The sequence below is a fragment of the Perissodus microlepis genome, chromosome 18 (genome assembly GCF_051167445.1).
Source record: "Perissodus microlepis isolate ML-2025 ecotype Zambia chromosome 18, ASM5116744v1, whole genome shotgun sequence".
NCBI lineage: Eukaryota > Metazoa > Chordata > Actinopteri > Cichliformes > Cichlidae > Perissodus > Perissodus microlepis.
In genome coordinates, this window is record NC_140478.1 from 9,591,537 (window position 1) to 9,618,929 (window position 27,393).

Below are 27,393 nucleotides of genomic sequence, written 5' to 3' on the forward strand. Positions count from 1 at the left end.
TAATCAGTTCACCGAGCTCATCCATCCATGTAATCTAGAGTTGAGGGGAGACTGAAAACGAATTTCTTGGGTGGTCTGTACCACACAACGGGCCACAATATTTGTCAAATAGTTCAATTAAAATACTGAAAGGGCCAGTTCAGTGATTCATATTATCTGAGGTCTCTTCATAGAGACTAAAACTGATATCAGGCAGTAAACATCCCTTTTAATGCTGTAAAATATGGCATTTCAACAACAACAATTCCAAACCAGACTCAAGTGGCCAATCCAGGAACTGCAGGTTTAAATCTACTGTATACATTTGTGGACGTTTTAGGTTTTTGAAGCTGGATGTGGTGATACTTTGAGAAGAGGTGCAACTTGTAACAAAATTTAATATAATTCCCCACTCTTCTCTTTACAACTGTCAAGTTGAGCATGACAAGCTTAAATCAGTAAACATGATTAAATTTGGCAATAATGTTTACAGTACTGGTCTAATATTAAACTGCTGACAGTGATGATGCAAAACTTTTGCAAGAACAAATTAACCGATTTCACTGGAATTTTTACCTTGACCAAGTTTTTTTGGTCATGCAACATGTTTTTGGTAGCAAAAACATGTTGCATCATGTTTTTGGTAGCATTTCTGTGCGTGCGTGTCATTCTGTGTGTAAACACATAGCTCGTAAAGTTTTTAATGAATTTGAATGAATGCAAACTTTGTAGTGGTGTAGAGTCGGGTAATGTTAACAATCTTATATCCACCAAGGTCTTTAAGGTCAATTTAATGATTTATTTGCCAAAAAATGACAAAAAGCCTAATAAGTTAGAAACTATAATTCTTACAAGTATGGTGTGTATTGTTAACATATAGAAAGTACCTTATATAAAGATTTAAAATATCATGTTACATTTGACCTCTAACCTCCTTCAAGGTCAATAGATTCATCTCAAGGTCACCATGATAATAAAGCTTTTGAAAACAATGTTTCCTTGCCATTGTTTGTGTTGACAACATAAAAGAATATAGGGAATGATGTATGTATATACAAAATGTATGTATATGCTACTGCTTACATACATACTGCCCAAAGAGTGAGCTGCCTTGGCTGAGGTTGGCTTCTTGTTGGATCTGTAATGACATCACGGTGTGAGCGGTGGGTGGACGGAGCTACTAGACTGGCGTTCCAGCTCTAACGCCTTCACCCTAAGATGCATCGCTTCCACTTCCAGCTCCCAATTTCTCAACTCCACTTCCTTAATGCAGAGCATCAGCTGGACTTCCTCAGCTGACGTCCCCCACCGCAGGACTGGGGGGAGCTATAGAAGTGGTTACAGGAAGACTAGTGGAAGGAGTAGGTACAGGAGCTAGTGGCTTCACATCAGCTATGCCTGCCGCATCCGCCAACAGTCCCCTCTCACCCAGTGCCTTGGCTATAAGCCGCCGCAGTTCTTCCTTCCTCACAACCAGTGGTGTTTGCACATTAAAAAGGTTGGTAATAAGCATCAAATCTATCTTCTTACACTTATTCAACTGCTGCAATGTAGGATTCCCAGCAAACTTATCCAAATCAAACTCCATTGTGGCTAACAACACAAACCAAACAGCCACCCAGCAACACGCAGACAAACCACCCACCTGGGCGCTACAAAAGGAAACGCAAATGGCAAGGACGAGCCCCCAAATACACACACACACACACATATATATATATATATATACATAGATATAGATATGTCCAGGATCTCCTCTGTGACTTTGTTAGCTTTGGCTAGCACTGTCCCTGGCCTCCTCTGTATCCTAAGTTAGTTCTGTTTGAAGTGTTAACTCAGCTGTGTGGGATTTGGTGTTCCCTCCTCACCGGGTTGACAGCATCAGCTAAGAGCTTATCAACTTTTATCTAGGGGAACGATGGCAACAGGCTTCCCCTCTGTGAGCAGCAGACAGGAGAATTTAAGGACAAGGGAGGTGTTAAAAACAGGAAATGGAGGGATGAAGTCGAGTGAGGAGAGAACAAAGGACAAGCAGTTTAAAAATGAATGTCACTGATCGCTGACTGGAAGGACATTAGCTTGTTTATCCAGACACATTAGGCTGGAGTGACAGAGACAGGAGTGTTCATTTGAAATATTTATTAGGAATGCATTAGAAGATAACACTCCATGATGTTTGACTTTAACTGCCACTTGTCCCATTCAGCCTGAATTTGAAACACATAGTTTTTCACAGAGATCTGATGCCATATGTCATCTGATAAGTCCTGCATATATGACATAGTATCACATGAGAATGTTAAACCCCCATAATGGAATTAAAAAACATTATTTATACTGAAAAAAGCAGCAAGGTTAAGACGTCTCGTTCTTGATTTGTCATCACTGTTGCGTCACAGAGAGCGAGCTTCATCTCAGACACCTCCCACCAGCACTGTCATCTCTGGCTCATGAGGGCCTGGCACTCCCTCTGGTGGGCGAGCAGTCGCAGGAACACCTTGTACTTCCTCTCATAGAAGCTGAAAAAAAAGGAAGGAATAAAGAAAATCATGAGATGAATTTGATGCCTGCTGTATATTTCAGATTTCATTCCTGAAATATCCCACAACTATATCAATTATTAAACACAAAGAAGGCATCAGAGTCAAGCGTTTCCTTTGCTGTTGCAGAATTCCTCACCTCTGGACTTCACTGTCAGGCTGGACGACTTTCCCCACTTTAGCCATTTTTTCCATGGCCTCCTGAAACACAAGACACACACATGAATTTCATTCAATAAATGATAGCACACTCATTCAGCTTCATGTCAGCCATGACCCAGTTATAGTAAAAGCAGCAGCCTGCTGCTGTGGCGGAGTTTATAATTAATGCAGTGCAGGGCCCCTCTGCTGTCTAAACCTACAAAATCCATGCAGCTGACTGTTTGCAGCTCGGAGGCTCAGACAACACAACTGCCTGCTGTGTCTATGTTCGTAAATGGGTTGACAGGTGCATCCTCGTCCAAATAACAGCATCGTATTTTTAGTCTGTCTGGCTTTGAGGCTGCTCAGAGTTGTGGTGCTGAGACACAAAGAGATGATGAGTTGACCTGACACAAGATGAATCCATACCTGTCTGTAACAAAAGCCAGCACAGTGCATTGCTTATTATGTAGTTTGGTTCCACCTAGCAGATGCAGGCAGTGAGTCAGTGATTATGTATGACATAACCTATGTCATGTTTGACCTCTGCTGTGTTTCCACGACACTACAGCATTTAATGATTAGACTGCAAACTGCTGCAGACTGTAAACTGTAAACTAAACATTAAAATACCAAGTTGACGTAGATTAAAGAGACACTTCATCTATTTCGTTTTTAAGTACTGCTCAACTGCTCGAAACAGCTGCACAACACAGTCTTCTATGATGCTGACAAAAAAAAGATGTTGGCTTTTACAAAATAAACTGGGATATATGCAGTTTACATTTAAGTGGCAGGGGCAGTCTCTTTAAAAAATGCTATCCATATTGTATTTATAATGAAGTGGTTATCATTAACATCCCTTTAAAGCCAAGTTTCAGAAACATGGGATTACTTATATGTTCTTCAAATGCAACCACTTCATCAAACGTGTCCTCTTTGACTGAAATGTATTTATGTCAAGGTGTGTGCTGTGGCAGGCAGGATGTAGGAGCCAAACGGAGGACAAACTTAAAGCAGCAGCTTTTATTGCTGGGAATACTTTTCCATAGAAAGAAACTTCCCAAAAAACAAAACAAAACTTTGAACATATAAAATAGAAACTAAACTGGAAACTAGTAAATAAAAAACACAAACTAGAAAAAGAAACACAGGGACTGAGAACTAGAATTTCATCAGGAACGCGAAGGGAGAAACACAGCACAGTGAGGTTACGATGCAACGAAGGGCAACGGGAAACACACGGCTTAAATGCGAGGACAAGACAATGATGGGGAACAGGTGGGAACACAGGTGGGACAAATCAGATATAAGTCGTGTCCAAATTCATGGGCTGCATCCTCCTGAGGACTCGGCCTTCGCGGTCTACGTGGGCCGGGTCCTCAGAAGGTCGGGTAGGCCGGAAGTAAACGGCTGTGAAATTGGACGGTCTAGCCTTCAGATTTGCGTCACCGCTGTCTCGGTGGGGTTTAATAAACTCAGCTGTCTGCTCCTTGCTATCTGAAATATAACAGAACAATGGCGTAAATTCTCGACCATCTCACACTTCTGTTTAATCAGTTTTCTGTTTGACGTTTATTCAGCTGTGTGAAAACCACCCGGGGGATTAAAAAAGTTTTTTTTTAATCTAATCTAATCTAATCTAATCTAATAACTTGAATCTCAGCCAAACCGATTTACTCACAAACAAATAAAACACTGAAAAAAGCCAAACAATAACATTTTTTGGTTGTCTAAGTGACTTATATATTACGTTTAACCTGAGTAGTAAAGACCGCGGTGATCTGAAAATGATGTGCCGGGAGTTGGGCCGTTCTCTGCGGCTTCAGTGACCCTCGAGCTCCCGGCTAGCTATCGAGCTGGTGGGTAACAGACGTCTCCGAAAACATCGGAGCACTTTTGCAAATACATGATATCTTGATAAACTGAACAGATATTTGAAGTTTACACAGCTACATTCTCGTCTGAAAATATGTTAAAAGTTTATTTTGTGACCCAGAAAGATTAATAAGAGTAATTTTAAAACTTAGTAGCGGCCGCCATTGTTGAAAACTGGAATTGGCTAAGCCGCACTATGAATTCTGGGATATGGTGGGCCACGAAGAACACACCCGACCCATCCTTCAAATTCGGAGAAAAGGAGGACACATTTGTCGGGTGCATTCGGAGGAGTCTACGAATTTGGACAGCCTTCGTCGCGTCGCTGTGACGTACAAATGCGTCCTCAGGAGGATGCAGCCCATGAATTTGGACACCCCTATAGTGAGACAAAGGAAGCAAAGCAGAATACACTAACCAAGGACAGACTGTCAAAGTAAAAGTAAACAGGAAGCATAACACAGAAACGTGGACTTGATACTGAGACAGAGAAACATGAGAGACTCTGGAACAGCGGGAACATGAAACACAGAGACAAAAGTAACAAGACGTGGGACATAGGGAAGACATAAAGACAGAAAACTAAAACTTAATATACAACACACGGAGAACAGAATTAGACCAAGAACACAGAGGAGGCACAGAAACAGAACAGAAACCGAATAACCAGGAACTATAAGTATAATACAAACAGAAATCCATAATTCAAAGAGTACAGCTTAAACCAAAAACACAAACACTGGGTCAGCAGACCCAGTGCCGTGAAAATTTAATGTTATTAAATTATTTTAAAAAGCCAGTCACAGATTCTAATCCTTATCTAACTCTGTTAAACAGAAAAACTGTTAAAATGAACAACTTACCCTACAATCGCTGAATGTATTTTGGGAAGCCAGCTCTTAAAGTCAAATTGCAGACTGGAGTAAAACACCTCCATCTCTACTTGTGCAAAAGAGCAAATCCAAATTTCCACTGTGACAGCCGACAGTGTTTCAGTGCATTTCCACCGGGATACTTTTGTTATGTTATTGTGTTGGTATTGTGACATATCAGAAAAAACTTCAGTTACGTTATTTTGCAGGTGTTTATTTGACGAACGGTCATTTGGTACTAGCAACCCAAAGTGTGCCAAAAAATATCCCCCACACCTTTACACCACCAACACTACACCAAACTGTTGATACAAGGCAGTTGGATTTATACTTTCATGTTCTTTATGAACTTTAATGTTACATCAGAAGAGTTTCCTGCTCTTATCTGACAGAGTGGCACCTGGTGTGGTCTTCTGCTGCTGTAGCTCATCTGCTTCAATGTTTAACATGTTGCCCATTCAGAGATGCTCTTCTTCAGACCTTATATCTAACGAGTGCTTAATTACGTTTCAAAAGCATTTCCTGCCAAATCCCTCAGATGTTGTTTGACTCGTGTGTATTGTAACTTCACTCTACCTGTATAGAGCTGTAGTGTCTTGATGCACATGCTCCCAGCACTGCTGCTCCCACTATCACAGCTTCAGTTTGGTCTGGCAACACTACAGGCAATCCTGAGAATGAGATCGAAGACATGGAATGGGCTAAAGCTATCACAGAACTTATTTTACCTTTTCCTCTCTCCAGGTCCTCTCTGCCTGAATGTTCTTCAATGTCTTCCTGTATCATATTCCTACTATATATTAATTATTTTTTGTTGTTGATTGTCTGTATTCTAAATTTACTTCAGTTACATGTAGGTCCATCCTAGGAGTAACTTCTTCTGTCTTGTTGTGCTGTGCTGTTAAAAAAGACTTTGGGGGACTCTTTAAACTTCAAAGTTGGCTACTGGAAGCTGCACAGAATTAAAATTTTCTTCTTAATCTTTATTTTGTGGTTAAGTTATTGAAATACTAATACATACATTCTTTCTTACTCTCAATAAATGATAAATGTACATACTGTGCAACTGTGTTTCAAAATATACATATAACCATGTTATTGGTATTTACTACCTGTAGTATTAGCATGAATCTGTACAAACAGGTTGTTTTTGCTCAATCCACCACACAGGAAGAGGGTTCTGATTTCATGTCCTGCTTCTTTCATGGCCTCCAGAATATGAAGTGTACCAAGCTGAAACCAGAGGAGGACACACAACAGGAATAAAGTTACAAGAAAGCAAATACAACCTCCTTTGTACTTAAAGGTGCTAGGGTATCAGTCTGAGAGAGAGGAAGTCATTTGAAACACAAAACGCCATCAGACTCACAGCGAGGGCTTGCATGGTGGCCAGGTAGAGAAGGGCCAAGTCATCCAAGGTCTGGGACAAAGAGAGTCCAACTACCTGCAAAACAGTAATGACACAAAAATACCAGCAAGGGTGTGATCACCGTCTAAGATTTTGTGAAAGCAAGGCTGTCATCCAGTGTTTGGTGATTTATTAAAAACAGAGGTTTTCATATTCCGTTCCTTGGCTTTCTGTTTCCTGGAATTTTAGATGTGGTTTGGCGCCAGTAATTACCAAAAAAACCAAAACAAAACATGGATAACCAAATATAATAACAAGTTAAACTTTTTGATATGATTAGTGAGGGACCATAAGCTAAGTAAGCCAATAAGAGTAACAAACTAAATTAATGGCATTTAATTGTGTAATGGGAAATTAACCTCAACCTAACTGTTTTGCTTTTGAAGTTAGCTGGTTCGGCTGGCCTCTATAGCTGCTAGGCGTGGAGGGAATGACAGAGCATAGTATCGTAATATTTTGCGTATTGATATAGACACAACAAATATTGATATTGTTGTGCGCAACAGTAGAAACAAGATAACTCAACTCATGCACCATTATCCTGAGACAATGTTAGTTGGTGAATCTAAATTATACTGGCTCAACAAAAAAGACACACTTAGGCTGCAATCACTCTCAGAGACATTATGAAAAGGTGTGCAAATAGGTGTGCAAATAATTGTGCAGACAGATTGCCCACATGTTCCCACATCAGTCTTGAAGTTGAGGGGACAGGAAGAGAATAGAAAGGCTGCTGAGCACAAATGCATGAGTTAAATGTGAATTTCTGTCTATGTAGAGAGCAAAAGATATGTTCATTGGTCATTGTTATATTATCTGAAACAGATCGTATAAAACTGCCAACTTGAACCTATTCAGTCCTGTGGGGAGTTCCACAGGTTAGGGCACAGGTTTGAACTGTCTTGCTGTGACTTACAAAATCAAATCAGTCATTAGGATCTTATCTCATTTGCTTTCCCTGTACCAAACCAGCACTCTAGAAAACACAATCTGTGGTTCTGCAAAGTTAAATAAGTTCAAGTTAAATTAACTATTTCCCCATGTGCTGAGTTTTAATGCTGATGGACCATATTTCAGGAGATATTTTGATATGTCAAAATAGGATAAACACAGTTTAATTGAACAGAATACAGCCACTGTTAACCTTATTAGGAGAAAAGGGGGTTTTCTGGTTGTAGCTAGTGAAAATAATTCTCTTCCACACCACAACTAAAATAAGTCAAATATGTGGATGTGAAGTTTTTAAAAGAATAAATTTAAAAAATTATTTCATAATACAATCAACAGGTAAGTTCTGGTTCTTATTCTTTACTAATCAAAGTGATAAGAAATAACCCAAGTGGAATATGTATATTCAAAATCAGTGACTTCTCTGGCCAGGTGTATTTAATAATAATTTGCAAAATATATCGATATATATATATATATATATATATATATATATATTTTTTAATTGTTTCAGTTATATTTATGTGATTGCAATGATAATAAATCTTTAACAAAGATATCAGAGATTGAAACAAACAAAATAGAAAAATAATCCCTTCCTCAAAAATGTCATGTGACAACCTAATTTGCACATGTTGACCTTGTCGGGAACTTGGCTGCATCATTAGAATCTTATATCAAACATTATGCTGTTTTATAATTCATAAGTAAACAAGAGACACTTCAAGTCAACCATTTTCAGTCAACACACCGGTTTGTTCGCTGCTATCAAACATTCGGCATCGACTACGACGAATTTAAACACATTTGGATCCTTCACAGAGTCATGTTAGTCAGCAAGGTACCAAAATGTCTGAGAGAGAAAAAAAAACACCAGTCAACAGAGAGCGATGACCCCAACACTCCTCAGTGTGTTGATTTTGAAGAACTTCCAAAGAGGAGAGAAACTTTAGAGTTGGACATTCACCAGACCACCAGCCAGCGAGGCTAGCTGCCAGGCCACGCCGGGCACCACCAAGAATATTAAGAAAACAGAAGAAAATACAGTCAACTTGGTCTTCAGATTGTAAGGTATTCATTAAATTAAATGGAACACCAGAGCAGGCAAAAGTTCTAGTCCTCAAAGAGATAAATATAACTGATAAATCAGAACGCAAAGCAGTGCTAAATATGATGGTATTTGTCCAAGTTGTACAACCAACTCAAATTTCTGACAGTTTTCATGTAACAACTCATATAGACATTGGTGTACGACAGCAATATAGACCCTGATTGTAATTTCTTTAACAATAAGATAAATGAATGCAATTATTATACAAATGAACAATTTAAAAAGAAAAAGAAGGTGGAAAAGGGTATAGCAATGGTTCACTTTAATAGTAGAAGCCTATATGCAAACTTTCAATCCATCAAAGAATACAGCCATTCAAAGTGATAGTCATATCAGAGACCTGGATAACTCCTGGAAAAGAAGATGACTTTGAAATAAACGGATATGAATTCCTTCATCTAGACAGGATCAACAAAAAAGGAGGTGGGGTGGTATGGAGGACCACAAGTATGGAGGACCACAAGAGCCACCCACATCGAAATAAAGAATTCTTTGCTTAAATAATGAATTGTGGAATAAATTCAGCATTTTTCAAAAACTTCATTTCAAAAACCTTTTTCGAATTCCAATTTAATAAACTGATTTTCAAAATGCTTTTTAAAATGGCGAATCCACTCCTCATTTCAAAATCCATTTCCCTTTCCTGTTCGCTCAGGGATGAACATTTGGATTAGAGCTTGATTTTAAAAATCCTGCTGCAATGCAAATTAGCCACACCGTGGGATGCAAGGAGCTCTCTGATTGGTTGGACGACACAGGCTGTCAGCCTGGATTTTTCTAGCTCATAGCTTCGCCCTGCTAAGATGCGTGTGTGCTTGTGCAAAGGCCGTTCAGCCTCGGGATTTACACTCGGCTCGACACGGGTATGTGAAGAATGAAGGGACCCTGCAGCGAAACGGAGAGCGCAACCTCTGACCGAGTGCCTGTTTACGCAGTCTGACCACCTGTAGAAGGTAACGTGCTAACATGGCTAACGCTAGCATCACCTCACGTAGCCCCGTTATTTGAAGGACATCTTACCCTGTGAAAATTTTACATCGCAGCTGTACGAGCTAGCTACGTGTTTTGTAAGCTGCAGTGCTCTTCACAAATAAAGCTTGAAGCAGCTCAAACTGTTAGAACCAGCACTGAGCCCTGTTACATTTATACAGTGTTAGAGCAACAGCTGCAACCTACAGCATATAAACTAGCGATTAAAATGCTGACAGTAAACTTGTCAGTCCAGATGTTACCACATTACTTTATAATACTTAGAGTTAATGCAACTGAGACAGGCTGATTAAAATAACAGCTGTCAGTTCTCTCATTCCTTATATCAAGACTGGAGATCACACTACTGATTTCAGTTCATTTAATATGTGAGTGCACAGATTCATTCTCAACTGGACATAAATGATGATCAAAGGTTTTATATATGATGAATTCATCAAATCCCAGCCTCTAACACAGTGCGCTGAATCTTAGCTTTGAATCTCCAGTATATTCTAATCAGTACAATTTAAGCATTCACTGCACCTACCTACAGTATCTACACCTGTGTGGCAAAGATACAGATAATGAAATGTAATTATTAATAAAATATACATGATGAAAAACAAAAGCTGAAATTGATTCAGTTTAGTACTTTTCTCTGTATGCTCTGTGCTTATAAGGCCTTAAATTCTGTGATATATACTGTAAATGATTTTCACAGAGGTCTTAAAGTAGTTAAATCACTGCTAATAGTCTGGTTGTTTATATTTTCAAATGTTTTTGTGTCTGTAGGTCTGTCTGATGATGATTTGGACTCCTCTGGGAGATGAGGACACATCCACATCTGTTCCATACCACAGTCGTGTTATGGTTCTGAGTACAAAAGAGTGGCAAGAATGACGACTGTTATTGATGGAGTGATGGAATGTTTAACAGTGGAAAACAATATGGAAAAAAGTAAAAACCTACTTGTCAGTTGTATATACAGAACACCAGGATCAAGGAGTGAGATCTTTAAGGATAATATGGAGGACTTATTTACAAATCTAAATCAGAAAGGAATGTTTATTTGTGGAGACTTAAATATTGACTTAACTGAATCCAAATTGTAATAGGAGTACAGAAGAATTTATTGATTCCATGTATAGCATGGGTTTATTTCCCCTGATAACAAGACCGACCAGAATGACGTCTCATTGTGCAACTCTATTAGATAATATATTTACAAATATAATGGAAGAAAATATAAAAAGTGGGTTATTAATCAATGATATAAGTGACCGTTTACTAGGGCTGGGCCATATTATACCGTTTACGGTAACACCGGTACAAAGTTAGGCAACGATAAGAAAATTAAATATCGCGATAGAATATGGGTCAAACGCGCATGTTTGACCCATATTTGCATTTTGCATTTACCAGTCTTTGCATCTTATAATTGCCATTATAAAGTTAACAGCGATGATAACAAGATTATTTACAAAAGAATAAGAACAGAGAAGACATTAAACTGTCTTAGAAATGAACTTTTAAAGCAAGATTGAAATATTGTATATAAACAAAAAGGAGTTGATAGCTTACGAAGCATTTTTAAGAACATTTAACACATTACTTGATAAAAACTGCCCAGTAATTGAAATAAACAGGAAACACAACTATCCAGGAAGACCATGGATGACTAATGGACTGCAAAATGCCAGCAAAAAAAAGAATACCCTATATCGAGAATTCATAAAAAAAGAGAACTGTAGAAACTGAAAGGAAGTATAAAACTTGTAAAAATAAATTAACTAATATAATGAGAACCTGTAAAAGAGAATATTTTATTAAAAGGTTAGAACACAACAAAGATAACACAAAGGTTATATGGAACGTATTAACCCTTTAAGACCAACCATAGAACCAAGTCCGCTAGAGCTTATATTATATTTTTACATGTTGTAGAGCCATTTGTGGGAGCATTTCAAGTTGCTATACATCAATACAACCATTACAGCCTAAATTTTAATAATATGTATGCATTAAGTGCATAGTAATTACATAAATTGCAAAAAAGTGCAATAAACTACAAAAAAATTGAAAATCGTTTTGTTTTTTTTAACATATATTTCTAGTTAGAGAAATTTAAGAGGCTTATCCCTCAAAACTGTCAATACAAAAAAGTTGCACAAAATAGTTTCCCACCACAGGAAATTTATTTTGAGTGTCTTCATAGTTTTATTTTTGAAATACACCAATTTTTATGTACTGCAGGAAAAACAAAAATAAATATTATAGTGCACATTTGCAAAAAAGCAGCATATGCATCAAAATAAACTATTTCCAGCAGTGCAATATGAGTCCTAAGTATCCCAGAAACGACACAGAAAGTCATAAAGTCAAACATAACTTTTAAAAACACCAGTATAGGCTCATGAGGCCGCGAAAATGACGACACTTCCGGTTTCGGGCAGGTCCTGGCGGACATGCGATAGTTCGCGCTGACGTCTATTCCAACGTAGGAAGTGTTATGAACAGCTGATCGGATCGGCAAAGCATGTTTCTGGAATATTATGTTTTTGTTGCTGCAAGCGCTTTTTATGCAGTTTTTGCAAAGCTATATGTGGAAGGAAACCGTGACCTAGGACAAGCTGATGGCATAAGATGTAAGTACAACTTCTCCGGTTTCATATGCAAAAAAAATTATTGCGCTGGCTCACGTGGTTGCAGTGCTACCTGGATTTAAAAGTAGTTGCGCAAAACGGAGCGTGCCCGCGCTGACCGGTTTTAAAGGGTTAAACAGTATAATCAAAAATTAATCAAGGAATAATGATTACCCTGGGTACTTTATAGAAGGGACAAGAAGTATTAACAAAATGAATGAGGTAGTAAATGGTTTTAATGAATTCTTCGTAAATATAGGGCCAAAACTGGCAGAGGAAATAAAGATTGATGGAATAGAAAGGGACACTGGTGAAAATATTGAAAGGAATATTAGCTCAATGTTTCTACGCGCAGTGGAAGAGAAAAAGATTTGTGACATAGTTAGAGGACTTAAGAACAAAACCAGTACAGATTGGAATGATATTGATATGGCAACAGTAAAGCAAGTTATTGATGGTATTGTGAAGCCATTAAAATACATTTTCAACTTATCTTTTCAAAAATGGGTTTTTCCACAAAAAAATGAAAGTTCCTAAAGTTATTCCCATTTACAAAACAGGTGAAAAGCACCACTTTACAAACTATAGACCAGTGTCAATACTCTCCCAGTTCTCTAAGATACTAGAAAAACTTTTCATAAAAAAGATTTGACAGTTTTGTGGAAAAACATGAATTGCTGACAAATAGTGTTCAGAAACAACAGACAACAGATCAGCAGCTTTGGCATTAATAGATTTAATGGAAGAGATAACAGAATGTATGGATAATAAGAAGAACGCACTTGGAGTTTTCTTAGATTAAAAAAAAAAGCGTTTGATACTGTCAATCATGAAATTCTAATAAAAAAAAAACTGGAAAGGTACGGGTTTAGGGGAGTGATTTTGGACTGTTTAAAAAGCGATGTAGTGAATAGGCAACAATATGTACAAATAAATGAGTAAAAATCTAATTTGATAGATATATTGCTTGTGGAGTACCTCAAGGATCAGTGTTGGGTACAAAAATGTTTATTATGTATACAAATGATATTTGCCAAGTATCAAAAATACTGAAGATTGTAATATTTGCAGATGACACCAATATATTTTGTTCAGGTGTGGAGTTGCCACAGGTTTTGGAGGTGATCACACAGGAATTAAAGATATTAAAGAAGTGGTTTGATATAAATAAATTAAATCTAGATAAAACCAAATTGATGTTATTTGGAAACCACAAGAAAAGTATCAAAGTGGAAATATGTATTGATAATGTATACTTAGAAAGAGTAAATGAAATAAAATTTGTTGGTGTGATCATTGACCATAAGGTCTGTTGGAAACCATACATTGCTTATGTACAGGGGAAACTGGCACGGGGCATTGCCGTCCTGGGGAAAACAAAGCAATCTTGGATCAGAAAGCACTGCACATATTATACTGTGCTTTACTACTGCCATATACGAGCTATTGTGTAGAGGTCTGGGGAAACACAGAAGTAATACACAAACAATACCCATAATACAGAAAAGGGCCGTTAGATTACAAAATAATGCGGGGTACAGCGACCATACAAATGCACTCTTTAACAAAATGCAAGCTATAAAATTCCAAGACTTGGTGAAGTTTAAAACAGCGCAAATAATATATAGAGCAAGAAATAAAATGCTTCCAAAAGAAATCTGTAAATTGTTTATAGAAAGAGAAGGGGGTAAAACTTAAGAGGGAAATGGAATTTAAAAATACAAAGTGCTAGAACAACTTTAAGACGTACGTCTATCTCAATTGCAGGAGTTAAATTATGGAACAGTCTAACAGAAGAAATAAAAGAAAGTAACAACATAAACCAGTTTAAAATAAAAAATAAAAAACAAATTTTAAACCAATATAAGAATGAAGAAAACTGGGTTAACCCAGGATGGTAATGTTGTTGGTAATGGTGTTTTAGTTTGTTTGTTTCATAATTTGTGAATCTGCAAATGTATACATTCTGTCTTTATTTATATGAAAGAAACTATACTGTGGTGGGGTTTGTTTGTTTTTGTTTGGGGGTTTTTTGTGTTTTGTTTTGGCTTCATTTGTTGTTTCTTTAATTTAAGACTTAAAGAAAATTAAATGAAAGAGAGGTCAAACTTGAGGGGGTAGGGCCAAATAAGTGTATACTTCTGCCTACTCCTTTTCAAACAAAAGAATGGAATGATATTTTGTAATGATGGTGAATGTACATGTTTGATGTTCGTAAATGAACTGAACTGAACAAAACTCCGAAGAGCTTTTGAGAAATGCATCAAAGAAAAACAACACCTGGAGAAAAAGGTTAAACAAATGCAAGAGGAGAAAACTCAAGTGGAGGAGAACCACAGAGAAATGCAGTGCCAACTCCAAAGCATAGAGACAATACACCAAGAGACGCAGCAGAAGCTCCAGGATATGGAGAAAAAAAATGAAGACCTCCAGGTCATGTTTGACGAAGCACTTCAAAGAAAACACACAACTACTGAAACAGAAGAAACAATGGAAAATCAAACACAGATAAACATTTACAAGCTCTTTGACCTGGAAGAAAAATATCAGATGCTGTCCAAGCTCCAAGACACGAAGAAGGAAAATAAAGGGCTCCAAGTCAAGTTTGACCAAGCGCTTCAAAGAAACACAAAACTACTGACAGAGAAAAAAAGTCAGGAGGCAACACATAATGAAATGCAGTGTAAAATCCAAGCAATGATCAGCAAAAAATAACCATCTGCAAGGACTCTATTACAAAGTATCGTTCACAAACGGTGAAATGCAAGTCGAGAAGCGACAACAAGAGAAAAAACATCAAGAGACCCAGTTTACTCTTCAAGAACTGGAAAAAAGACATCAAGAGTTACTGGCCATCCATGACAGACTACAACAAACTAACAACGGCATGGACGAGGAAAAGAAAGGTCAAGAAGAAAGATACAAAGATTTGCAAGAAAATTATAAAGAACTTCAAGAAGAAAACAAAGAACTCTAAAAACAACAAGAGGAAAAGCAATACAAAATTAAAGAACTGGAGAAAAGCTCTAAGAAACTTCTCCTTGACATTACAAACCTCACAGCACAGAACATTGATCTCTAAGAACTGTGTCGGGTAAAGACTTTCAGGTTTTTCTGGAAAAAGGACTCTTCTTGAGCTCAGCCTGGTCAATAGTAGCCCCATCTTACTCCAACAGGGGAAAATCATACAATAAATTATGTAAATAAATTCACTGTTCTTTATGGTCTTATTCAATTGTAAAGCTCTTTAGAAACATTACTGATGGTTCTTAGGAAAAGCTAAATAACTTAATCTGAGCTTTCTTTAACAATACTTCCTGTATTAAGATGAGTCAACAGCTAACAAATATAAACTGCTATGTAAATTATTGTTTTTGGTAAGAAAATGTATTCTTTTCAATTGGATCAATGAAAACCACCAACAATAACTCAGTGGTATAAAGAAATCTTTAGAGTCTTACCGATGGAAAGACTGAGTGCAAAACTAAGCGGTAATGACGATATCTTTTTGGAGGGGCAGCCCCACTCCAATGGCAGGATGGGTTTGTCAGGACAAATGTGTAAATGGGTGGTATACCCAATTATTTACCTTAATGTATTAGTTTTCCTTTTACATGTCTCAGACTGCTTATTGTGTTGCTTCTTCTTTTTTGTTTTGGGATTTTTTTTTAATTTTTTTTTTTAATTTTTGTTGTTGTGGTTGTTGTTTTTTTGTACCAAAAAATCCAAATAAAGAGATTTAAAAAAAAAAAAAAAAAAAAAAGATGCTTTGAGTTGGATAACAGGGACCGGTTCAAAAATAACTCACCTTAATTGGAAAATGTAACATAAGTAACGTCTGACTTTAATAATTTGCCCTCATTTTACAATGAAATTTATGTATTAGTTTTGATTAAACCTTTTAAATGTGTGACAAACAAAAAAAGTGCAAAAACAGGAAAGCAGCCAGTCAGAGCTGCGTATATGTTGCTGCTTCAAAAAGCCTCACACATATATATGGAATTAGGGCTGGGCTATATCATACCGTTCACGGTAATACCGGTGTAATTTTGGGCAACGATAGGAAAATGGAATATTGCGATAGAATATAGGTAAAACGCACATGCGCAGTGCCTATGTTTACATACGCACATGGTGGTGACGCAGAATGAGAAGAGCGAAAGTGGATCGTTAAATGAAACGGATGAACCAGAACTGGTTTGTAAAAATGCTGCAACTTCAGTGGTGTGGAACTGGTTTAGCTTTCGTCCGTCAGATACACAACAAAGCACTATTTTGGTAGAGCATGCTAGCGGGCCGTCGTTATTACCGTGTTTTTTAGAAAATACGGCACACTTAAAATCAATCCTTTGATTTTTCTGAAAATCGACAGTGCCCCTTATAATCCCGTGTGCCTTATGTATGAATTCTGGTTGTGTTTACTGACCTCGAAACGATTTTATGTGGTACTCGTGGAGTGATATGTACTGTGCTTCAACATAATATTACGGTATTGTGTGTGTATGCCCTCTTTTTAAGTTTTGTGGATATTATACATGGTTATGCTGAGGATATGTCGGCCAATTTCCACTGGAAATGCCTTTTGGTTAAACTGTCAGCAAGGAATTTGCACTGTTACATTTTTATATAACTGTAATGCACATAAAAAACAGTTGCTTGTTTAAGTGAAAATACATTGATGGGTTTTTTGCACTAATAAAGTTGTGGAGTTGTAAAGCATTTTGTCTAGTGTCAATTATATCGTCAGTTATATCGTTATCGCAAATTTTCAAATGTATATCGTGATAAATATTTTTGGTCATATCGCCCTGCTCTATGTGGAATCATTGTGGAATTCATTCATAATCATTCTGTAGAGCATGGATCTTTGAAACACAGACTTCCACGTGCATAAGAGAACATTAAGAAAAGATTAAGAAAACCCCAAGTGCACAAAAAGGAAGAAACATTCAAAGCAGGCATACCCTAACTTAAAATCTGATACTCACACATCCAACACAACGTCAGTCTACACATATCCTTCTTTTTAAGTCATAGCCTTTACCATGCCCTTCAAAGTTGGGTCAGCCAGGGGCGACCTGTTTCCATGAAAGTCCGGCCACACGTGAAGACTGGACCCCAGCAGATCAACAGCAGAGCAGGAGTTGGCCATCGAACTCAAATGGTTGTTCAAGTAGCTGTAGATATTCTCGCCAGCAAAAGGAAGCCTATAAAATTAAAAACACTGTTGCCAGGACACCTAAAATGATAGCTGATATTACCTATATTAATGCCATGGTGGTTGGTGAGCATGGAATCTATATTCAATCTTCAGCAAACGTGAAGTACCGTATATCAAAAAATTAAACTTCCTATTCCTCCAGAGAACAGCTGAGTTGCACTGAAAGCACAACATTACTGAGCTTCTAATCTCCCTAAAGCATACTTGACATTATTCTAGCCCAGCTGATGAGGATCACAGATGTGCAAAAGCATTGTTGGGAACTGCAGTATTAAAAGCATCAGCTGACCTCTGCTGAACCTGTTCCTGGAGCTGGGTATATGCAGTGTGACCTTTCACCATGTGGTCAATCTGAAGGAGGAAAGAGGCAATACATTTAAACTGAAAAGGATCACAAATGACTGGTGGCCACCTGGCTTCAACTAATAATGTCAAAGCTGAATCTATAAACATCCCAAAGCATTAGCTCCTTTTGTCAAACCAGTAGTTCAAATGTGAAAGGTGAGGAAAAAATAAGTGGTTTTGTCTCCATGTTTTCTGTTAGTATTGAGCATGAAGAGGATCTGAAAAATAATTTAAATATGAATGAAAAAGATCAAGAAAAATATGAGTAGACTGACCAGCCTTCCTGTCACACTCTGCCCTCCCTCGTTGAGCCACAGTCCAGGCACCATGGCAGATAGGTAGGGCCCCCACACTCCTGGCACAAACCGAGGCTGCTCACTGATCTGACGGCACAGGAAATCTTTTAGTTAGTTTTAGTTGGAGGTAAATATTTTATAAATTAAAATAGAAACCGCCGGACTAACAGGACATGCGTGCCATTTGCTTCTCATCTCAGAGTTACTGCAGTTGGCCTGTGCAGACAGGATCATTTATGTCTATAAACAGTTTTTAACAATGCTCACATAAGTATAAACAAGTAATACAGATAGAGTGGCTTTTAGAAAGATATCTTATCAGACTACTTAAGACAGATTGTGCACCTAGGAAATGAAGGTGGTAATCATCAGAAGACGTTTTTATTAGTCATCAGGAGATATTCACAGGAACATACACACAATCACAAAGGCCACTGGGGAACAGTACAGTAGTAGACTAGTACGGTAATTTTACACCAATCAGGTGAACAGCAGCTGTGAACTACTGACCGCCATGTGACAAGTTGACGTTCCACAGATCAGCGCCATGCGTGCAGTGATCGGCTGACCCTCACAGGGCAAATGAAAACCTTTCACATCAGCACCGATCACACCTGGAAGGAGGAGGTTAATGTTGCTTTATTTAACATTCTTTATTTTATGCAGGGAAAAAGATACATTGTAATAATTAAGTTGTTGTTTTTTTTGCTGTCATCTAACACGAAGTGTCAAAGATGCTGCTAGAGCTGTAATGAATGAAATTGTGCTCCAACCTCTTCATAGGATTCAGCAGTGACGCTAACTGCTGGAATAATGTTTATCAAGCTGGTTTGAGTTTAAGGTGGGAGGCCAGTCTCCATCACTGTGACATGAACAGAAACTAATGGTGCAGAGTGCTGTAACCTCTCACTGACGCAGCAATGTGTGATTGGCAGAGGTCACGGTCGAGGGTCAAAGGCAAGAGTTCACGACGAGTTCAGCTCACAGAACAGATCCAGATGGTCAGGATTTCTGATCCTGAGGAAGGTCTGCTGCTACCCTGACACTGGTCAGAAATTCACTAACATCTCAGGCGGGTTTGTTACTCAGTTTATTTCCCATAATATTAAAGATGGGAATGTCTAACACATGCTAGGCACCTAATCCTCATGTGGTAAACTATAGTTGTTGAAATATTATCACATCATCCATCTATTATCTCCCTTCTCACTTCCTTCTTCCAGCAAACTCATAAAACCAAAAAAGGTATTTTATTTTTTATTTATTTTGGGAACTAAGCACAGTCACAAGTTGTCGGCTGGTCAAGCAGGTTGTTTTCACTTTTCAGTGAGGATCACACTATCCTGATAATTCATCCACTGATCATCCACTGATCAATAGGCATACATTTCACAAACAAGTGCAAAAATGCTTCTATCTCGAAGGCTGAGCCCAGCCACACCACAAGGGCAACTTATGCTGATTTCTTTTATTTGCGAGCACTAGAGACAGGGTGCGGAGCTCAGACATCAGGAGAGAGCTTGAAATAGAGCCAGTGTTCCTCCACGCCAAACATAAACAGCTTAGATGGTTTAAGAATCTGGTTAGGAAGCCTCCTCCTTGGAGATTCCTTTAAGAGGTTTTTCTGACATATGCAATTTGGAGGACAATCCAGCGTAGACCCAAAAGCTCCTGGAGAGATTATATATCTGACGCGTCATGGGAATGCCCCGGGATCTCCTAGAAAGGACTGGAAAAGCCGTCCGGAGCACCCTGTTTAGCCTGCTGCTACTGCGACGTGGCTTTGAATAAGCAAAATATAATGGATGGATAAACTAGCATCTAATATAGCACTACCATCAAGCCCAAATTTACATTTGTCCATACTACTATGATGTATAAGTTGGTTTCCTAGTGTATTCATGCACCTACAAAAATAATGATTTAACTTAGCACATGCTTTGTTTTGGAGTTAAAGTTTAAACTTTGCACACAGGATACTGAAAAGCCACAGCCACAAGTGGAAATTATGAAATATTAAAGTCTATTTAGTAAACGTTTATATTAAACTTTGCTCCTTAAGGAATGAACTTCTTTTTTATTGTGACCCTGACAGAGCCACGTAGCATATCAAAATATCAACTTTGCAAATAAAATATCAACTTTGCATCACTGACATTTTATGCCTTCATTTTCCTTTCAGAACCTTTAAATAGGCATAACAACGCGACAGCATAGAGCAATTTTTGCTCCTCCAGCATTTCTGCACCATTCCAGCACACCATTAAAAAACAGCTACGCATCTCTGGTGTGTGATGACTTGGCTATGTGATTACCCTCCATGCTTTCACTATAGCTTTCATATGGAACAGCCACAGTCACAGGCTGTGTGAAAGCGGCTGCAAACTGAGTAATCTCGGCTTATTCATGACAAGAAAATACTTTTGTTTTCAAGTAAGTGTGATTCGTCATCTGATACCTAAGCCTCCAGCATGAGCATCAATGAGAGAAGCCCCAACTGCAGTTCCTGGGTCCAAACCCAAATCTGCTGCTGCCTCCTGTGTAAGGCCCTCTCCCAGTGGACTTCCTGGAGGACACGTCACACTGCCTGGATGACAAAATTATTTTAAATTTTTAATTCTTATAATTTAATAAAGGAGACAAAAAACTGTAAAAGATATAAGAAATAATCAGTCAAACTATCTGAATGTATAAAATGTCATTTTCTGGCCTATTTTGGAGAAGTTATTTTCCAGCAGGTCGTCCAGTCCAATGCTCGTCCAGAAGCTGGCATCCCATCCTTCTGGAGGGCAGTAGGTCCACTTACACACCAGAGTACATAAAGACCTGTGCAACATTGGACAACATGCATCCACTTGCAAATACTGTAGGATAATAAACATGCTTTATTAACAGCACACATTAGATACAAGTATTTTGTGAAAACCAATGACTTTGTCCACACATTTTACAAAGGATTAGGCAACTGCATCTTTTCTTTTTAACTGAGAACAGAAACAAGACTATTGTTTTTAATGGGGCAGCCCACCAGCAAATATGTTTGAATTAATACAAGGGTTTTTAGGCCTGCTAGTGGTGATCCTTTTCAAACCTACCTCCTTTTTTTATTAGACATACATAAGTGTGTAAGTCTCCGTAACATCATCGACAGCTCACCTCGTTAAAGAGCCGGATGCCTTCCAAGACAAGAAGTCTGGAAGATCAAAAAAGTGACTGGCTTTGTTCCAGCAGCTCTCCTTTAGATTCTGAATGAGTGAAAGACAAAGTGTGTGAGAATAAAAGCAACAACTGTATGACAAATATGCTAAGGCTAAAACAGTAATAAAAAACAAACAAAAAAAGCCCACCAGGTATCTGCTGAACAGCCAGTACAAAGAGCAATAATAAAACATGCAGAGATCAGTGGTGACCTTGTTCACCTCTCACCTCTTTAAGCCAGAGCAGCTTAGGGGGTTGCATCTCTGGTGACATGACTCCCCCTACCCTGCTGAGGACCCTGTGGCCATTTTTTGTTATACGATCAGCCTGCTCTGTAGCACGATGGTCCATCCACATCACTACGTTCCTTTGGGGGTCACCTGGGAAAAGCAGTTCAGTAAGGGAGAAGGCAACAAACACCAGAGAGCTAATATTGGATATAATATTGTATCTGTTAAGACCTGATACATAAAACTGTTGTCATGGATAGATTTCATCTTGGAGTACAAATTCAGTATTTAGCCAAAGAATTTGGGTCATGCTTTTGTGTCTTGCTTAATAAGCAAAAACATGATTCAAATCCAGCTCCAGGCTTCTACTCTGCAGCCGACTATGACCTTGGACCTCACTGTGGAGGGGGTGATTTTTTTTCCCCCTGAAGGATCAATGCTCAGCAAAAATGGGGCTTACATAACCAATGCTTACCAAGCATTCAGATCAGATCAAATGCAATAAAATAAATCGCTTACCTTCCTGACTGACAGGCACAGGCTGGAAGCTTTGGTCCAAAACCACTAGAGAGCAGGTGGCATCAAAGCCAATCCCCCTAATCTGGCTCTTCTCCACACCGTGAGTAACTTTCTGGAACAAATACACGCAGTTGTTTTTAAATTACATTTCCTCCGTGCATTTACTCATCCTGCAACCGTAAGAGGGCACGAATACATTCACCAGCTTATGATGTCAATTTCTGCCTTTCATAAATAAACAGCTGTTCACACAGGATGTGTGCTTGAGATTCCCAACCAAGTGCACATTGAAGCCTAGGGAGTACATTGGCAATACATAGAAAAGATTTTTCAGCACAACACGTTTACAACATGTAGTGAGTCTAATACAGGTTTATTCCTGAATATTCCTTGCCCATGAGGTTTTTGCCTTCCACTGAGGGGAAATTACCACTACTGATGATTTCAACCAGCATTTTTAACAGGTATGTTTTTTTTTTTTTTTAGTACGGTTAAATTTACTCACATTTTTCTCATTACATAAACCTCTGTTAACTAAGGTAAAACATATTCTTTGCCTTAACCTAATGTGGATGAATCATGCTTCTCCCACAGGCACATTTGGAGCCAGGAAAAACCCTGTAATGTTAATTTTTTTGGTCGCAGAGACCAGTCATCCACCACATATGCCAGCTGCTGAGTATATACCTCCCATAACTTAAGGCAGCTGTTGCCAAAGTGTGTGTGCTGACATTAAGAGTAGAGCCTGACCAATACTAGATTTTGGGGGACAACTTAGGGAGTAAAAAAATGATCTGATACTAATATATGCCCTATATTCTTTAGACATACAGTAATGCTGTATTTACAGGGGAGTTCTAAATAAAAGGGAAATTGATTGGGTCCTGCATAACAACTTTTCAGCAATGTATTTCAAACAAACTAGTTTACAGTGTAACAACAACACACAGCTTAATTCTAGACCACTGGTTATAGTGTTTTGTGTATTGGAAACAATGGAGGTGCAATATCTTGAAGTAAAATGTCTTGATGCATGCGCAATCATTTAGGTAAGGAAATCCCAAAAATCATCTGGATGTAGCCTTTTCAGTGGGAGAAATGCTTGGTCACTCATCCCAGTAACTTTTTCAGTCTCAGCTGACTGCAGGTTTCCCCAACCTTATAAACAGTGCCTTTGCACAATGACTGAAAGCCATTCCTCAATTCTTTGTGAATGGTCCTCATGGTCATGACACTTGGCATATTAATGATCAAGAAACTGAGCTCACAGCCCATTGTTCTTCAGTGGTGCTAGTTTAATTAATTATGCAAATGTACTGGTAGTAAGAAGCCTACTGTAACAGCTGAGTTTGAACTAGGAGGGAATTAAATGCAGAAAGTTAGCAGAAAAAGCGCAAGTACAGTAGCTAGCTAAAGGTAACCAAAATGGTCAAAATAGTAAATATATTTTATATTTTACCTAAAATAGGTGCTGAATAAAAAGACGAAATAACTAGCTTAAAGTAATTATAGCAAAGTAAGCGAAACATTAGCATATGACAATACACAACGACTGAAAGACTTACCAAGAGTTAGCTAAAAATAACAAACGGTGGCTGATGTAGTGAAGAAAATGCTGGAATAATTAGCAGAGAACAATGTAAGGGCGGTAGGAATATTAAATAATACGTTTTAGAAGGAATTTTTAAATAATTAAAACATATATATAATGAAGAAACTGCTTTTTTTTTTCTTTAGCTGCTAAAATATTATTAACATCCATGCTAAAAATTAGCTAAAATGAACACATGAGAGTCTGTGTTGGTGTATCTGTGCTCAGACGGCTGCTGTAGAGGGATGGATGTATATTTTTATATGACACGCTGGGGCCATAAATCATCCCACCTTGACAACTGTGCAGCATTTCTCCCAGATCTCAGTGGAGGACTGGACATAGTGGTCAGACTCCGGCTCCCAAATGCCGATGGGCTCCTGTGCAGTGCTCTTCAGCAGGCCCTCCCTGGTCACTAGTGCAGCCCTCACACTGGCTGTGCCCACGTCCACTCCAACATAAAAAATCTCTGCCATGAGGAGATGACCTGAAAGTGGGGGAGGAGGTTTATTATTAACCAGGTTACATTATCAGTGTCGACTTTGAGCAGGTTATACAAATGCAAGAAAAACGCAATTATTAAGGCAATTTGCGTATTTTGCTTTTGAAAAATGTCTTCTTTTTACCATCTTCACACACTCCTGCAGACGGTTGGAGGGCAGGAATGTGTGAAGTGCAGCAGCAGCTGGTAAAACAGAGTTTTCAGCAATAATAACAGACTAGTACTTATAAAGTACTTATTAATAAACAAATAGGACGCGAGTGCGTAATCTGACACGACACTTACCCAGCGATTAAACAATTATTTTAGTCCGCAGAGCATTTATGTTGATCGTTCAAGTTTGTGATCAGGGTACTTTCAGAGTTAAAGCATTGCTTTAACGCTGCTGGACCTCAGAGTCGGACGGAATGCGAAAGCGGACAAAAAGCTTACCGTATGCTAAGTTGTTCAGGCATTTTAGCTTCAGAAATCAGCTTATTCACTTTTTCATCATGCCATATTTTTTATATATACATTTAAATATTTTGATATTTTACATTTATATCTTTTATTATCTGAAAAGTCTAAGTTTACCATTGAAAACATTTTGACTGTGCAGAAAATAACTGCAATGCCAGTTGTGGAGTGCAGGTTATCAGAATTACCTGATAACCTGTATATTTTATAGTATTTAAATAAAAACTATAAAATATAAACTACGCGCTGGGGGGGGGGCTGAAAGTAAACTGAATTAAAAATTACAATTAAAAATGAAATAAAAATAAAAAAAATAATTAGAAATACAACTTAAATCTGGTGGGGTGGAACAAAAGATCAGAACTACTGATTCCTACACAACATTTGTAATAAAGGACATTGGTAATTTCAGTTGCTTTTATGATATATATAAACCACAACTGGCCACAACTGATTGTGTGCTTAGTGGATACCTCAGGCAGCAGAAAGATGAGGAGAAAGAACAGGACCCATCATTGAGGACAGGCCCCTGCACAGCATGTACCACCTAGAAATAGAAGAAGTGGCTGATATAGAGAAATCCTGCCAATGGCTTGACAAAGCTGGACTGAAAGACAGCACAGGGACACTAATCATGTCAGAACAGGAACAAGCTATAAGCTCAAAATTGATAGAGGCTGAAGTCTATCACATCAGCTAAGACACGTGCCTACGTGCAGGCTGTGCAAAGATGCCCCTGAGAAAACCCAGCGCATAACAACAGGGTGCAAGCTGCCATTAGACAGGGCATATGTGGAAGTATATGCCGACATAGTACACAGGAACATCTCTGGAAGTATGGTCTGGAAGTCCCGAGGTCAAAATGGCATAGGAGAAGGCCTTAGTGGTAGACGTAGCTATACCAACCAATAGGAACATCAGGAAGAAGGAACATGAGAAACTCGAGAAATACCGAGGGCTGAAAGAGTAGAGAAGATGTGGAGGGTGAAATCGGAGCGCTCAAAGCAGTGACTGGAAACCGGGCGACTGGCTCAAGCAGATCCCAGGAATGACATCTGAGATCTCTGTCCAGAAGAGCGCAGTTCTAGGAACACAGCAAAGATACTCCAGGGTACCCTCAAGCTCGAGGGAAGGACAAAGGGTGGGGAATTTTATATAGTCAAGTTTTTCATTCTAAATCCTACCTTGTCTATTTGTGTTATTAAAGGAGCTAAGCAGCTGTGTAAAGGAAGTGCCGCTGGATGTGACCCGTATGTTTGGGCAAGGAATGATCAGCAGAGATGGACTTCAGAGAAAAACCAAGCAGCAGGACAGGAAGAAACAGATGGTCTCCAACAAACAGTGCATGGACAGTGTTTGAAATCTCATCTGTCTCTCTCACTGGCCAGTGTGTGTGTGTGTGTGTGTGTGTGTGTGTGTGTGTGTGTGTGTGTGTGTCCCTCAAGTCCATGCCTGAAGGTAATCAAAACTTTGTTCTGTTGATACATCAACACATGCACATACACTCTCTCTGTGTGTTTTGCCCTAATAAAGGGGAGGAGAGGGGAGGGGTGTTTCCGTGAAAGCTGGATTGTCCCACCTCTGTACAACAAAAGCAGGGCCTGTTGGGAGACAGGCGGGACCAGCTCCTGATTAGAAAACTCCATGCAGTGGAAACAGCTGGCCCAGCCAGGGAGGAGGAAAGCACTGTTATCTAAAGGCGACCCCGTCAACCCAGTAGAGAGGAAAAGCTGACAGAGAAACAGGAAGCATGGCCAGGCCATAGCGATAGTTTGATTGGAAACACTGCGCGGTGGGTCTTGACACAGGTATATGGACAGAGTGGCCCAGAACGTTACCGTGTGAGAAAGAAAGAACGTTTCTAAAGCATTCTTCAGAGTATCATACTTCAGAATGGGTGTTGCGCAGCCTTCTGATGAAGACAACATGTCATCTGGAGAGTGTTGACCTCAGGCTGCCCTGGTTATCCCAGCCTGTCTGTCTGGGCTGTTAACTTATTTATAGTTGGCTTGAGGAGAACATGTTTAATAATACAATGGGGTAGACCAGACAGACTGGACAGCAGCTGTCATTAGCTGGCTTTGTGTCTACCTATGTGAATGAATGAACACATATTCATACATACAGTGCAGGGTGGTTAAGACTGCAATGCCAAAGAATGCATTCAATATTTTTACACATTTTTACAGATATAATGACTTGTCCAAGCATAGACTAAGTCTGTGTAATCACAAACCTGTCTCATGTACCGCCTGCAGATAAGATATACTGCAAACTTAGCAGAATAATAAGGAAATTTGTGTTTGGTCAGTTATTTTGGTGTTGTAACAATGTTGCTTGGCAATAAATCTTATACTGTTGGACAGCCTGTTTATTTTCCACTAAATGGTGCCACATTTGTAGGAAAATGCATTCATGAGTTGAGTGTGTGGGCTGCACCCATGCTTCTCTGCCAGTACCAAACAACTTATTCTGCTGTGGACTTTTGTTTGGTGTTGTTTATTAGATTGGATGATTTCGTCCGAAGAAACAATACATATTGAC

General features: G+C 38.7%; 1 protein-coding gene across 3 annotated transcripts in view; it reads right to left on the minus strand.

Moving 5' to 3' along the window:
• Positions 1 to 2,103: 2,103 nt before the first annotated feature.
• Positions 2,104 to 27,393, minus strand: part of fggy (FGGY carbohydrate kinase domain containing) — a 30,252-nt gene continuing 4,962 nt past the window's right edge. Inside the window, exons 1-16 of one of the 3 annotated variants that reach the window (XM_084912414.1) lie at positions 24,679 to 24,818; positions 24,185 to 24,378; positions 22,301 to 22,412; positions 21,780 to 21,931; positions 21,510 to 21,598; positions 21,064 to 21,179; positions 20,812 to 20,940; positions 18,864 to 18,967; positions 18,333 to 18,440; positions 18,002 to 18,063; positions 17,536 to 17,698; positions 6,780 to 6,854; positions 6,523 to 6,643; positions 5,987 to 6,081; positions 2,659 to 2,720; positions 2,104 to 2,498 (exon numbers count right to left, since the gene is read on the minus strand). In XM_084912414.1, the coding sequence (XP_084768540.1) occupies positions 2,417 to 2,498; positions 2,659 to 2,720; positions 5,987 to 6,081; positions 6,523 to 6,643; positions 6,780 to 6,854; positions 17,536 to 17,698; positions 18,002 to 18,063; positions 18,333 to 18,440; positions 18,864 to 18,967; positions 20,812 to 20,940; positions 21,064 to 21,179; positions 21,510 to 21,598; positions 21,780 to 21,931; positions 22,301 to 22,412; positions 24,185 to 24,367 (1,653 nt within the window). In that variant the 5' untranslated portion in view covers positions 24,368 to 24,378; positions 24,679 to 24,818 and the 3' untranslated portion in view covers positions 2,104 to 2,416. Of the gene's footprint in view, positions 2,499 to 2,658; positions 2,721 to 5,986; positions 6,082 to 6,522; positions 6,644 to 6,779; positions 6,855 to 17,535; positions 17,699 to 18,001; positions 18,064 to 18,332; positions 18,441 to 18,863; positions 18,968 to 20,811; positions 20,941 to 21,063; positions 21,180 to 21,509; positions 21,599 to 21,779; positions 21,932 to 22,300; positions 22,413 to 24,184; positions 24,379 to 24,678; positions 24,819 to 27,393 lie in introns of those variants that run through there. The other 2 variants (XM_084912413.1, XM_084912415.1) reach the window with 2 other exon arrangements.